This window comes from Heterodontus francisci, chromosome 38, assembly GCF_036365525.1.
Source record: "Heterodontus francisci isolate sHetFra1 chromosome 38, sHetFra1.hap1, whole genome shotgun sequence".
In the NCBI taxonomy this organism is placed as follows: domain Eukaryota; kingdom Metazoa; phylum Chordata; class Chondrichthyes; order Heterodontiformes; family Heterodontidae; genus Heterodontus; species Heterodontus francisci.
The window spans coordinates 9,426,719-9,440,770 of NC_090408.1; the positions used below are offsets into that span (position 1 = coordinate 9,426,719).

The window sequence follows — 14,052 nt, forward strand, 5'->3', positions numbered from 1 at the left end:
AGGGCTCAGTGTTGGGTCCCTTGCTGTTTATGGTATATATTAATGTTTTGAGCTTAAATGTGGGAGGCATGATTGGGAAATTTGCTGATAGCACAAAAATTGGCCGTGTATTTAATAGTGAAGAGGATAGCTGTAGACTGCAGAAAGATATCACTGGTTTGGTTGAGTGGAAAAAGTGGCAAATGGAATTCAATCCAGAAAAGTGTGAGGTAATGCATTTGGGGAGGGCAAATAAAGCGAGCGAATACACAATAAACGAGAGGATATTGAGAGGGGTAGAAGAAGTGAGAGACTTTGGAGTGCATGTCCACAGGTCCCTGAAGATGGTAGGACAGGAAGATAGAGTGGTGAAGAAGGCATATGGAATGCTTTCCTTCATTGGCCAAGGTATCGCATTCAAAAGCAGGGATGTGATGCTAGAACTGTATAAAACGCTGGTTAGGTCACAGTAGGAGTATTGTGTACAGTGCGGGTCACCACATTACAGAAAGGATATAATTGCTCTGGAGAGAGTACAGAGGAGATTTACAAAAATGTTGCCAGGGCTCGAAAGTTGCAGCTATGAGGAAAGATTGGATAGGCTAGTGTTGTTTTCTTTAGAACAGAGGAGGCTGAGGGGCGACTTAATAGAGGTTTACAAAATTATGAGGGGACTAGACAGAGTAGACAGGAAGGACCTGTTTCCCTTAGCGGAGAGGTCAATTACTAGGGGGCACAGATTTAAGGTGATTGGTAGAAGGATTAGAGGGGACATGAGGAAAATCTTTTTCACCCAGAGGGTGGTGGGTGTCTGGAATTCACTGCCAGGAACAATGGTGGAGGCAGAAACTCTCAATTCTTTTAAAAGGCACCTGGACATGCACTTGAAGTGCTGTAACCAGCAAGGCTATGGACCAGGTGCTGGAAGGTGGAATTAGATTGGGCAGCTAGTTTTCTTTTCCGGCCGGCACGGACATGATGGGCTGAATGGCCTCCTTCTGTGCCGTAACTTTTCTATGGTTCGAGAGTTTAAGTTTAATAAAATTTCACTTTTATTCTTTAAACCTAAGAAAGCCTGTTTGTGCTGGTTTCTTTGCCTTATAATTGCAAAGCGGTGAACAAGGATTCACCAAGGGGGAGCTAAAAACATGGTGTGTTTAAAATTAAACCCTGTTACAGTAAGACCAGTTGAACCCTGAAAGGGAACCCTAGACCTCTTTCTCACCTGGTCGTAACAGCAGGTCCAGCAAGTAAATAGGATAGCTAATAGAATGTTATAATTTATTGTGAGGGGAATTGGATACAAATGTAGGGAGGTTATACTTCAGCTATACAGGGCATTGGCGAGACCACATTTGGGGTATCGTGTACAGTTTTGGTCTCCTTATTTAAGGGAGGATATAAATGCATTAGAAGCAGTTCAGAGAAGGTTTACTAGACTAATACCTGGAATGGGCGGGTTGTCTTATGAGGAAAGGTTGGACAGGCTAGGCTTGTATTCACTGCAGTTTAGATAAGTAAGAGGCGACCTGATTGAAACGTATAACATTCTGAGGGGTCTTGTCAGGATGGATGTGGAAAGGATGTTTCCTCTTGTGGGAGAATCTTGAACGAGCAGTCACTGTTTAAAAATAAGAGGTCGCCCATTTAAAACAGAGATGAGGAGAAATGTTTTCTCTCAGAGGATTGTGAGCCTTTGGAACTCTCTTCCTCAGAAGGCGGTGGAAGCAGAGTCTTTGTATATTTTTAAGGCAGAGGTAGATACATTTTCGATAAACAAGGGGGTGAAAGGTTATTGGGGGTAGGCGGGAATGTGAAGTTGAGGTTACAATCACAACAGCCATGAACTTATAGAGGGGCCGAGTGACCTGCTCCTGCTCCTAATTCGTATGTTTGTAGATTCTGGGATAGGAAATAGAGTATATGATTGGCTGTATCAGTAACCGGGTAAACATTTAAATTTGTGTTGTGACTTGTGGAGAAGTGGAACTAGAAAAGACAGTGCACTCCTCCCGCCTCAGTCAGAACATAATATATATGTTGACTGTGATTTGTCTGTTAATTGATGTTTAATTTATGTTGATTTTGGTTTGATTGTTAAAGTAATAGTTATAAAAGTGAAATCTTGTCTGTTTGGTTGTTCTATTGGGGCCGTTCAGTAAATTTGGTTCTTTTGTTGAATCAGTGCTTGAAGACTCAATGTTGGACACTCGATGACGGTCTGGCAATGTTGAATCAGTGCTTGTACAGACTGGCGCCGAAGATCTGCTTACATCCCTTGATGATGATTCACTAATCTGCATTGAGAGAGTTTTGGCAACAAAGTGTTGTCAGCATCTACCAGAATTGAATAGTTATGTACACCAAGAGCAAGTTAGACATAAGCCCTCCATGGAAGAAGCCGTCAGTCTAACAATAGCAACTTACATTTATATAGCAGCTTTAACATAGTAAAACGTCCTGAAGCGCTTAACAGGAACGTTATCAGATAAAATTTGAGACAGAGCCACAGCAAAAGATATGAGGACAAATGTCCAAAAGCTTGGTCAAAGAGGCAAATTTTAAGGAGCATCTTAAAGGAGGTGATGGCCGTGGAGAGATTTAGAGAGAGAATTCCAGAGCTTAGAGCCTAGATAGCTGAAGGCATGGTCGCCAATGACGGAATAAGGGAAATTGGGGATGAGTAAGAGACCAGAATTAGAGGAGTGCAGAGATCTCAGAGGACTGAGGTTAGAAACTCAGCTCGGGGCCAAGATTGTGAATCACGTAGGGTCGGGGAGGCGAGTAGGAGCTGAGGTGGGGGGTGTGTGGGGCTGGTGGGCCAATGCGAATGTGAGGCCTGAGTGGGTCCTAAATTATAAAAGAGGAACAGACTCCCCCAGCACCTTGTGCTGCAATCAAATATAGCTAAAGTGTCTGTTCCTATCATCTCTAATTCTCACTCTATTCTCCATGGTGCTCGCAGTTTAAACATAAGGATTTTGGATCGCACCACACAAGTGCCAGGCAATGACCATCAACAAGAGAGAATCTAACCATCTCCCCTTGACATTCAACGGCATTACCATCACTGAATCCCCCACTATCAACATCCTAGGGGCTACCATTGACCAGAAACTGAACTGGAGTAGCCATATAAATACTGTGGCTACAAGAGCAGGTCAGAGGCTAGGAATCTTGAGGCGAGTAACTCACCTCCTGACTCCCCAAAGCCTGTCCACCATCTACAAGGCACAAGTCAGGAGTGTGATGGAATACTCTCCACTTGCCTGGATGGGTGCAGCTCCGACAACACTCAAGAAGCTTGACACCATCCAGGACAAAGCAGCCCGCTTATTTGGCACCCCATCTACAAACATTCACTCCCTCCACCACCGACGCACAGTGGCAGCCGTGTGTACCATCTGCAAGATGCACTGCAGCAATGCACCAAGGCGCCTTAGACAGCACCTTCCAAACCCGCGACCTCTACCAACTAGAAGGACAAGGGCAACAAATACATGGGAACACCACCACCTGCAAATTCCTCTCCAAGTCACACATCATCCTGATTTGGAACTATATCGCCTTTCCTTCACTGTCGCTGGATCAAAATCCTGGAACTCCCTTCCTAACAGCACTGTGGGTGTACCTACCCCAAATGGACTGCAGTGGTTCAAGAAGGCAGCTCACCACCACCTTCTCAAGGGCAATTAGGGATGGGCAATAAAAAATTCTGGCCTGGCCAGTGACGCCCACATCCCATGAATGAATTAAAAAAGTTCTTCTCTAGCCTCTTTGCTGAGACTCTCTCTGATTGTATAATTTCCTCCAGGTCCTTGCTGGAGTTTATTCGATTATTATATTATATTATATTATATTATATTATATTATTATATTATAATAGGGATATGGGCCCCGGAAGTGCAGAAGGTGTTAGTTTAGGCAGGCATCAAGATCGGCGCAGGCTTGGAGGGCCGAATGGCCTGTTCCTGTGCTGTACTGTTCTTTGTTCTTTGTTCTTTTTTATTACAACACAATGCTGCTGTGCAGTCTCACAACACAAGACTGCAACTACTTCAATTCTCCAAACCCTTTCCCTTTCACTTCTTATATCATTTTGATTTCTTGCAATTCATAGATTAGTCTCAGAAAACACACTAGATCCCAACATCTGACCCCATGTAATGACCAGAAAGGAGTTTGGAAGCTCACTCACTGAGTCCCAAGTTCATATCATCACTACAGCTCAGTATATCTGGTTGACATTGAGTGCTTTACTGTGTCCAAGCCCTTGCAAAAGTACTATGATGTCAACAGACAGGGAGGAACCTGCCATTGTTACCTTCGTCGAAATGTGATCCTATGGACTCACGAGATCAGTTAGTGTTTAGCAACGTAATGGAAGATGTCCTCAATTAGCTGTTTCATAAACCTGTTTGAGATCTTCAAACAACCTGAAATCCACACATTGCATTTATGTTGAATCAGACAACATGAAAAAAGCTTCTCATTGCACGGCCATCGCTGGATTTCCCCCAGGTGCAAGGTGTGATAGATTGCACGCGTGTGGCCATCAAGGCTCCAATGGACCAGTCAGCCACCTTCATCAACAGGAATGGCTTCCATCCCATCAACATGCAACTGGTCGGTGACCACCGGAAGTATTTCCCGCAGGTGTGTGCCCGCTCGTCTACAGGGATGGATTCTGGGGGACAAAGGCTATCCATTGAAGACATTGCTACTGACGCCTGTGAGGAACCCTCACAATGCAGTGGAGGAGATGTACAACACTTGCCAAGACTCCATCCGAGTGACCATCGAGCAGGCCATTGGGCTGCTGAAGATGAGATTCCATTACCTCAATCGATCTGGTGGAGCCCTGCAGTATGTCCCAACGAGGGTCTCACATATCATGATGGTCTGTTGTGCTCTGCACATATTAGCACTGCAGAGTGGGGGACTCTGCATGACGATGAGATGCCTGAGTGACACTCCTCCACGGACGAGCAGGACGCAGAGGAGGGAGATGAGCAAGCAGCACTGGATATTGAAGCCCTTGCACCAGAGGCCAGGCAGATTGAGCGACGGGTCAAGGAGGCAAGAGACAGTCTCATACTTACCCGCTTCCAGCCTCCATGATGGCCACTCAGAGTAAAAACAATAAAGACTCACCTCAATGCATGTAGTCTGTCAACTCCTTTCTATTTGTGTTCCATGCCTAGCGCCCAGCTGAACCATGTGCTAGTGCCGTGGGAGACCATTTTCAAATGAGGGCTGTGCCTACATTGGCATCCACTAAGGGGGAGGGGGTGATGTCAGCAGCTCACAATTAATACACGATAGAATAATCACTTTTACACAATGAAGGTTAATTGCAAGAACAAATGAACTTTGTATGATGAAGCAGATGCCAAATTTCAGACACCTGTGAAACCCCAAGTGTCACTAGATAGTTTTCCTTAGAAGTTATGAGTGCTTCTATGATTTGTGTGCCCTGTGCTAGCAGCTGGGCTAGAGGCAGGCTGCTGACCAGGCTGCCCTTGGTCTGTGATGACTTTGATGGCCGTCCTCTGGCTGCCTGAGGCCTAGAGGGCCCCAGCTGCCGGAGGGTTTCCTGCACTGCTACAGGACTCTTCTCGGGTGTTGTGGCTACTGGATCTGGGCTCACGGGGCTGAGGAGCCGATATCCACGCTCGGAGCACCTTGAAGGAAGAACGCAGCTGTGGAGAGCAGCCCCTCCTCCTCCCTTTCAAGGCTGATTTGAACTTCCCTGCTCACCAGAGAAGGATGGGGAGGTGGAGAAGACTCCAGGGGCCTCGTCCGTGACACTGCTGCGTTGAGCACATGACCAAGGTGATGGTGGACAGGTCTGCATGTATTTGTGGGATCTGGCTCTCCTTGAGGGTCGCCAGCTCTTAATGGAGGAAGCAATGCACACACATGCCTGAGACATGGCAGCACTACTGGCATGGATGGACTCCTCCATTGTCTGTCTGTTTATGGCTGCTCATTGCCTCTGGCATCTCTGCCAGATGTTGCCTTACCTCTCCCTGCAGCTCCAGCATGCCCTGTGCTGTCAACACCAGAGGCTCGTCATTAGCTTGGTGCTCAGCATGAACCTGACCACCCACAGTCCTCCGACTGTCAGAGGCCTCGGCTGTCTCAGCCTCAGCCAGCTTGTGACACTGATTCTAAGGCCGAGCGGAAACCCACCAAGGAGAAAGTATCTGCACTGGCGGAAGGTGCAGGAGAGTCATGGGACAGTGCTCCTCCTCTTCAGAGGTTGACGGCTTTGCCCCTTCTGGTTAAGTCTCCTGCAGATGCTGATCTGAATATGAGAACAGTAACCATGTGTGGGTTGGGCAGATCTGATCAAGTCAACCATGTGTGATGTGTGTCTCCGGAAATGAACTGTATGTCGATGGTAGACAATCCTTACTCTCTTGCGTGGAGACTCCAGTCTCTCCATCAGATATGTAGCAACCGCCCTGGATCCCGCTAATTCTAGTGCCTCCTCCTCTGCTGTGGAGAGAGGCCGAAGTTCTGGGATTCCTCCTCCTGTCCGGGCTGTCTCCCTGGTGTTATGGGCCCTCTTGTCCTGTAAGTAGAAAGAGTGAGATAGTCATACTTCGCAGAGAGATCAACATGACAGTTCGCCTAGTGTCAGCCCCTCGTCCCCTGTTGAGGTTTCCTACATAGCTTATGCCCCCATCCACCCTCAGGGGTGTTAATAGGGGTGAGCTGTGAAAGAAGGTGGTCTGCGGCCAAGACGCAGCCATGAATCTGTCAGGATGAGGTGATGCCTAACCCCCTCTGCCAGTGCAGTTGTGGTGCCTCCCTCCCCATGTCCCACTTGCTCTGACGTAGCCACTTGCAATCACTATAAAGGAGAGAGTTATGGAGCATTCACCTTGGCAGAACAAAGGAGGTCATTGTAGCACAGTACCCATGTCTGGGGCCACGGGGTGTGGGGTGACCCCATAGTTACTAAGCACCTCTGTGATCTCCATCCAGGCTTGCTTGGTCAGGCAGGAAGACCGCTTCTTGCTGTTGCTGGAGAAGAGGACCTTCCGCTTTTCCTTTGCAACCTGGAAGAGAATCTCAAGGGAGGCATTGCTAAACTGTCGGGCCACCTTGTGTCTTGCTTCTGCCATCCTGCGGGGTCTGTCTCTGGGGGGCGGGGGGGCGGGTGCGTGGCGGGGGAGTTTAGGAGTTGCTCCATCACCAGTCCCAGTAGTGAACTGCAAGCAGCACATCAGTCCAAGGCAGCAATGCTAGCGTGGCTGGCAGGGCTTTAAATACGGAGCCAGCACCTGCTCTGGAGTCTTCCGATGCCGTATTCGGCATCTTGCATCCCATCCCCACCTCATGATTGGTCGGGCCCTGCACCTCCACTATGTAAAATGATCGCCCGCCATGTGATCATGGTGATCTGGCCACCCGTGTGACGTGCGGGAACAACGTCCACTTCCGGGTCCACTGCCGAGACCTGCGACGGGCTCACTAAATTCAGCCCCCAGATTTCAATATCTGTTTCCTGATTCCACGTGTAATTCAAAAAATACGAGCAGAGAGACATGGTCTCACACTGCTGTAAATCAGGACCTGATTTCCCAATGATGCACACACCAGTATAACTGCAGCCTTGAGGTTTACCACATAGCAAATCTGCCAATTGATTAACAAGGTTTGTAAAAGTGAGAAAGCTTGTTCTATGCATCCAGAAGAATGTCATTGAATTCGTTATTTGCAATGATAATGTGAATTCGAATCCGAGAATTGTAGGAGGCCATTTGACCCTATAGGCCTGTGTTGAAGGTGTGAGTTACTGCAATTCCTTGAGATTAATGGTTTTTAAAATTTTCCCCATGTGTCTTCCAGCCGACTCTTAACTCCTTCATGGCTCTTGGCCGTGAAGCCTGGACGGAAGCTCGAGCCTTTCTCCAGCAGCTCCTGTCAGCTGATGAATCAATGCTACGGGATAACAAAGAACTGAGGAAAAAGTAAGGATGTATTCATGGAACTGACAACGATAAGGTTTTTTTTAGTACTGTTAAAACTAATATATTTAAATTTAATGTTGGAAGAGTATTGGTTGACCCAAAAATGCACTTTGCTGGAATATCTACTGATTGGTTGCTCGGTTACTGTAGGGCAATGTAACTATTCAGAAGAGATGCATTCCCACCATAAATCCCTACAACAATAACAAGTTGCATTTATATAGCACCTTTAACAGAACAAAACATCCCAAGGTGATTCAATGGAGCATTATCACATAAAATTTGATACTGAGCCACATAAGGAGACATTAAGAAAGGTGACCAAAAGCTTGGTCAAAGAGGTAACTTTCATGGAGCTTCTTAAAGGAACGGAGAGAGAGGAGGAGATGTTTTGGAAGCAAATTCCAGAGCTTAAGACATGCATAGCTGAAGGCACAGCCACCAATGGTGGAAAGACAGAAATCAAGGATATGCAAGAGACCAGAATTGGAAGAGTGCAGAAATCTAGGAGGGTTGTAGGATTGTAGCAGGTTAAAGAGATAGAGAGGGCTGAGGCCATGGAGGGACTTGAAAACAAAGACGAGAATTAAAAAATGTTAGCATTGCTGGACCGGAAACCTATGTAGGTCAACGAGCACAGGTGTGATGGATGAATGGGACTCGGTGCGAATTAGGATATGGGCAGCAGAGTTATGGATGAACTTAATTAAATGGAGGGTGCAAGAATGAACTTTTTAGGGACATTGGTGTATAAATACAGTCCTATATTCAGTTTCTTTTTAACAACAACAACAACTTATATTTATATAGCAGCTTTAACGTAATAAAACATTTCAAGGCGCTTCACAGGAGCATTATAAAACAAAGTATGACACTGAACCACATAAGGAGATATTAGGTCAGTTGATCAAAACCATGATCAAACAATAAGGTTTTAAGGAGGTCTTAAAAGAGGAAAGTGAGGTAGAGAGGCAAAGAGATTTAGGGAGGGAGTTCCAGAGCTTAGGTCCCAGGCAACTGAAGGCACGGCCACCAAAAAAAGAGCAAACAAAAATTCCTAGTTTCAACTTAAATTTCCATTTGAAGTGAATCTTCTCCAATGAAGAGAGCGAGTATGCAGGAAGATGCGATCCCATTAATATTTGGGCTTTTATCCCAACACTCTTACTGTTTGTTCACAGAGAAAACAACCTTTGTTTCTGTAGGGCTCCTCATGTACAGAGAGATATTGTAGAACTCTTTACATAACAGCGGACAATGAAATGGATGCTGATCAGGGAGGAGGAGAGGAAGGACAGGTTAGGTGGTCAATGAGAAGGGATTTAGAAGGCGTGGAGGGAATGCTGAGGACGTGAGGTCCAGAGGATTGGGGTATAGTGGCTATAGAAACATGCACTGACTGTAGAACAGAGGGAGTGGAGAGTGAGAAATGGGTGAGTGTTAGAGAAGCACAGAGATGGTGGGGACCATGCAAGTTGTGAAAGATAACACCATGCCCCATAATCAGCAATACATTTGAAGAAAGTGCAATGTTTGTAAATGACTGAAGCCATTCCAAAATATGCCCCACCAAACATGACCTGCATTCAGCTTCTATTTGTGGCCTTAAGTCAATATAAGGGTCCTGATGCTCTCCTAGGACATCAAATCTCCTGAGAAACGGTTTGGCCTCAGAGAGAAATTTATCTTTACCAGCCTCTGGGAATTTTCTGGATGTCTCCTCTCAAGATTCCCTGTTCCACGGGGATTTGCCATAAGCACTAAGTCCCATGTCCATGGGTGCTATTGTATTCAGGCCTCAGAACCGGGAAGCAACACTCACACCTTGTTACCATGTCATTTGAACATTGTTGCCTGTTCCTGTGTGAGCGGATTCTTCATCCTCTCCCAAAAAACATCTAGAAATGGATATGAAACGTAAAGCAGTGAAAACCCAGTGTTTCACCATCCTTTCTTTCTCAGCTCTGCACCAAGGAAATCAGCAAACCCTGGGGATAAAGTAAGGGAAACCTTTGCTAGCATCAAATACAGGAACTGAAGTGGGGTTAGTGCTGAACTCTGACCTTGAGCAATGGATTGAAGAGGTTGTGGCTTCATGTAGAAACAAAGTCTCTCATGTTGAGTGTTGCTTTCAAGGTGGCCCCCGTTGGGTCCGAATACGATCCAAACCCCAACAATTCAGGGAGCTCCTTGGCGCACTTCTGTCGTAAATCAGGGACAAAGTATGGCAGGTGCCAGACTCTGTTGAGAGTTTCCTCGGAAGCCTGTTTGGAGTGGAACTTGTCAAATATAGGATTCAAGGAAGGCATGGCTAGGGAGAAGGACTCTCCCAGGCTGAGAGTCTCTCAGCCCCGGTTTGTGATCCTCTGGGTGGGTGCTAAGTTCAGTGAAAGGAGGCCTCCAGACTGATGGAAGTGGAGCCCACTTGGGGTCCAATCCTGGATTCTGCCATCCAAGAAGACAAGAGCTGCCATTGCTCCCAAACCAACCTCTTTATAAGTGAACCAATGGACCCAGAAAAATTCTGCTCCAGCCTTCAAAACAGTAAGAAGATGGCAGCACTAATTGCCAGCCAATTCATTTTATTGGTAAATATTGTTTTGAACTTAAATATAGGGCAATAATTGCAAAACAAATGCACCAAGATTCAGACTCCAAGAGCCTGAGAACAAATGTGTTTTTCTATAAACTCTCTCTTTGTTGCTTTGCAGAGCATTTGTCGCCCAGTCTTCAGTCACCATGCATCTCCCTGCACAAATCGGTAGGTTGGATCCATAAGAACAACTCAGTTGATAGAGAGGAGACTCCTGAGGCATATAAACATCTTCATAGACCTAATGGGTCAAATGGCCTATTTCTATGCTCTAGATTTTATATAATGAATTTTCTTCTGTTTAAACAAACAGAAATGCAGGAAAAGACCAACTAGCCAATCCATCCTGTGCCATACATTCATGAGCTTGGAGTTTCCACTTGGTTGCACTGTTTACTCCGATCTATTTCAGCCACAATTCGCGTAACCGATGCAGAAGATTGTATAATTTTAACCGTAAATTACGTTCAGTGCCGTTCCAGTTTCTGATATCTTTTGCACTAGTTTAAAAAGCAGTGCTAGAAACAGGAGCTGCCCACAAAACTAGCGGTGCCCCCAGAGTGAATTAATTACCATTGTGAATTTCCGTTAATTGTGGTCATTTCAAGGCCAGAAATGAAGCTGGAACTTTTGTGCACAGGGTCATTAATAGGTACATTTTAAAATCCTTTGAATGTAATTCTTGTTTTAATTTACTGAGGAAATGACTACTGTACCCCAATATAACTAGTAAATGGTTCCATGTATTTTTAAAGTTATTTTCATTAAGTTAAAATCAGATTACTCACAGGTGGTGGATTGACACTATGATTAAAAATGCTTATTTTTTGTTATAAACCCATTTTCAGCTGTACTAATCAAACTTTATCACATTATCACTTGTAAGCCATTGTATTCAGACCCAGCCACAAACTCTGTTCCCTAGTGACTGACTCGAGCCCTGTCTCTGGGTGAGTCTGAACCAGACTGTTCATAACCTTGGTGTCACAGTTTGACTGTGGGTTGACACGTAGCACAATGTTTCCCCCCTCCACAGAATAACATATTGCCTCCTGCTGCCCCTTGCTCAATATTTCTGCCCATCACCCACTACCTCCAAAAAAATGAACACAGCAGCCCCACTTCTAGCCACCATTTCCCCCCACGCACCACATTGAGCAGCGCTTGCCTCTTCCCTTCCCATCCCCATCTTCCCCTCCCCTCCCCTACTCTTCCCCTTCTCTCTCTTCCCTTCTTCCTCCTTCTCTCCTTGGCCTCTTTCTCTTCCCCCTCCCCCTTCCCCTCCCTTTACTTCTCCCCTCCTTTCCCATTCCTTTTCCCCTTCCTCTTTCTCTCCCCTCCCCTGCCTTCTCCCCTTCTACTCCACATCCTTCCTCTTTACTATCCCCTTATCCATTGCCTGGCTCTTCCATGACCCCGCCCGCCCACCCCCCCCCCCCCCCCCCCCCGGATCAGGGAATTGTCCCACTCCACAGTTGGAAGGGTAACTGCAGGGAAAGAGTTCTTTGCAACCCTCCTGCCCTCGCCCATGTTCCCTTCTCCCATTGAGATGGACAGGAAGGGAAGGTTTAGCTTCCCTCATTATCCCTCCCACCCTCAGATACCCCTCAATGCCAGCATTGTTTCCCTTACATCCCGCCAGCCCAGACTGAGCATCACTTTGGTCTCTGCCCCCTACCCCCTTGCTGAGCAGCAGCTCTGCCCTGTTCCCCCCACTCCCGCACCCGGAGCACAGACCCCCACCCAAGTGCACACATCCATGGGACAGACTAAAGTTCCATACTCACCCCCCCCCCCACCCCCCCACCCCTAAATCTACCTCCAGAACACGAGAACAGGAAATTCTGCAGTGAGATGTGCTGTTAAACCTCTCACACACAAGGTGTTCCTGGTGATTCTGTCAGCTTGTGTCTGCTTAACATCAATTTTACAAACTCAATACTTCAAATATTTTCCCTGACTGATGCTGTCAAACTTTGCTGTACTTTTTAGCTAATATCCAGGTTATTGTCAATAAACTATCGCGATTTCTCCTGGAGCAAGTGTGCATTCGGCAGTTGCTTTGGTTGTTGTACACTGGAGGGAAGCAGAGAGCAGAGTGAATGCTCATTGCACAGCAATCTTCGCTGAACCATCACTAAACCATGGTTATGGCACGTTTTGGTGTGAAAAGTATTCCTGGCTGTTTTGCTCCTAACCTGGCAACATGTAGCTTGTGCTGTCAGAGAAATAGAGGTTGACAAAGGCACTTACTTTGTGTAACTCTTGTTATGGAAGAGTAACAGAGACTAGAAATGTCAATAATATGAGCAGTTGATCTGCATTTAATTTTTTTTTATTTCTAGGGGATTACACAGACTTTTATTCATCCCGTCATCATGCCACCAATGTTGGAATCATGTTTCGAGGAAAGGACAATGCCCTCATGCCCAACTGGTTAGTGCTAATCCTGCAATCCTGTGTTTAAATATTTCAAGCGTGGTTCAAGGAGTTCCAGGTGCCTATGTGCAAGTTCCGAAGTAGAGTTGCCAACTCTGGTTGGACATATTCCTGGAGGTTTCATCACATCACCTCCGATTCTAACTGTCGATGTTTTAAGAACTAGCAAATGATGAAAACACTCAATTCTTTTAATGACCTATGATTTTTCTCACAGTGGAGTCCCGGAGATTAATTTTTAATTCTGAAAACTCCAGGACAATCCTGGAGGGTTGGCAACCCCATGACCATGCCAGTAGTGCAAGTCAGACTTTTGATTGCTCACTGTGGGCGATTATCCCAAAGTTAGAGCTGAAGGTTTGTGGGCACTGCACCCCTGAATCTCTGATTGGCACTCGAGCCAGCAATGCCTCTCCTGGTCGCTGTGACTTGCACCCCTGCGAATCTGACTGATTGGCCATAACCAACAAATTGATTGAATAGCCCATCGTGCTGCCGGCTGGTATTAACTCCAAAATTCCTCTTCTAGCAGACTTGTAAATTCACCGCATCCATTGCACCCCACAAGACTGTAGGTGGAAATTTACTCAGAGCTGCTCCCGCTCCACTCGTGTAACTTTGATGGAAGTGTAGCCGAAACCCCATTTATGTTGGTAAATAGGGTTTCTGTCACACTTGCACTGAAATTGCACTGACGGAACGAGAGCAGCTCCGAGGAAATTCCAGGCCTAGAGCGCAAAACCCACAAATTACTTCTGGTTAAATTGAGGTGGATTTTGCCTCCCGATGTGGGTCTCGAGAGGAGCTGCTGCAGGGTACAGAAGAGATTTACCAGGATGTTGCCTGGTCTGGAGGGTATTAGCTATGAGGAGAGGTTGGATAAACTTGGATTGTTTTCACTGGAATGACGGATGTGGAGGGGGCGACCTGATAGAGGGTTACAAAGTTATGAGTGGTATGGACAGAGTGGATAGTCAGAAGCTTTTTCCCAGGGTGGAAGAGTCAGTTACTAGGGGACATAGGTTTAAGGTGAGAGGGGCAAAGTTTAGAGGGGAT

The 14,052-nt window shown here is 46.2% G+C and overlaps 1 protein-coding gene across 1 annotated transcript in view; it reads left to right on the forward strand.

The window, feature by feature from the left end:
- The window catches only part of fah (fumarylacetoacetate hydrolase (fumarylacetoacetase)), an 85,038-nt gene that overhangs the window by 19,229 nt on the left and 51,757 nt on the right, over positions 1-14,052 (forward strand). Inside the window, exons 3-5 of the mRNA XM_068017712.1 lie at positions 7,843-7,964; positions 10,676-10,725; positions 12,903-12,993. Coding sequence (XP_067873813.1) covers positions 7,843-7,964; positions 10,676-10,725; positions 12,903-12,993 — 263 coding nt within the window. The remainder of the gene's footprint in view (positions 1-7,842; positions 7,965-10,675; positions 10,726-12,902; positions 12,994-14,052) is intronic.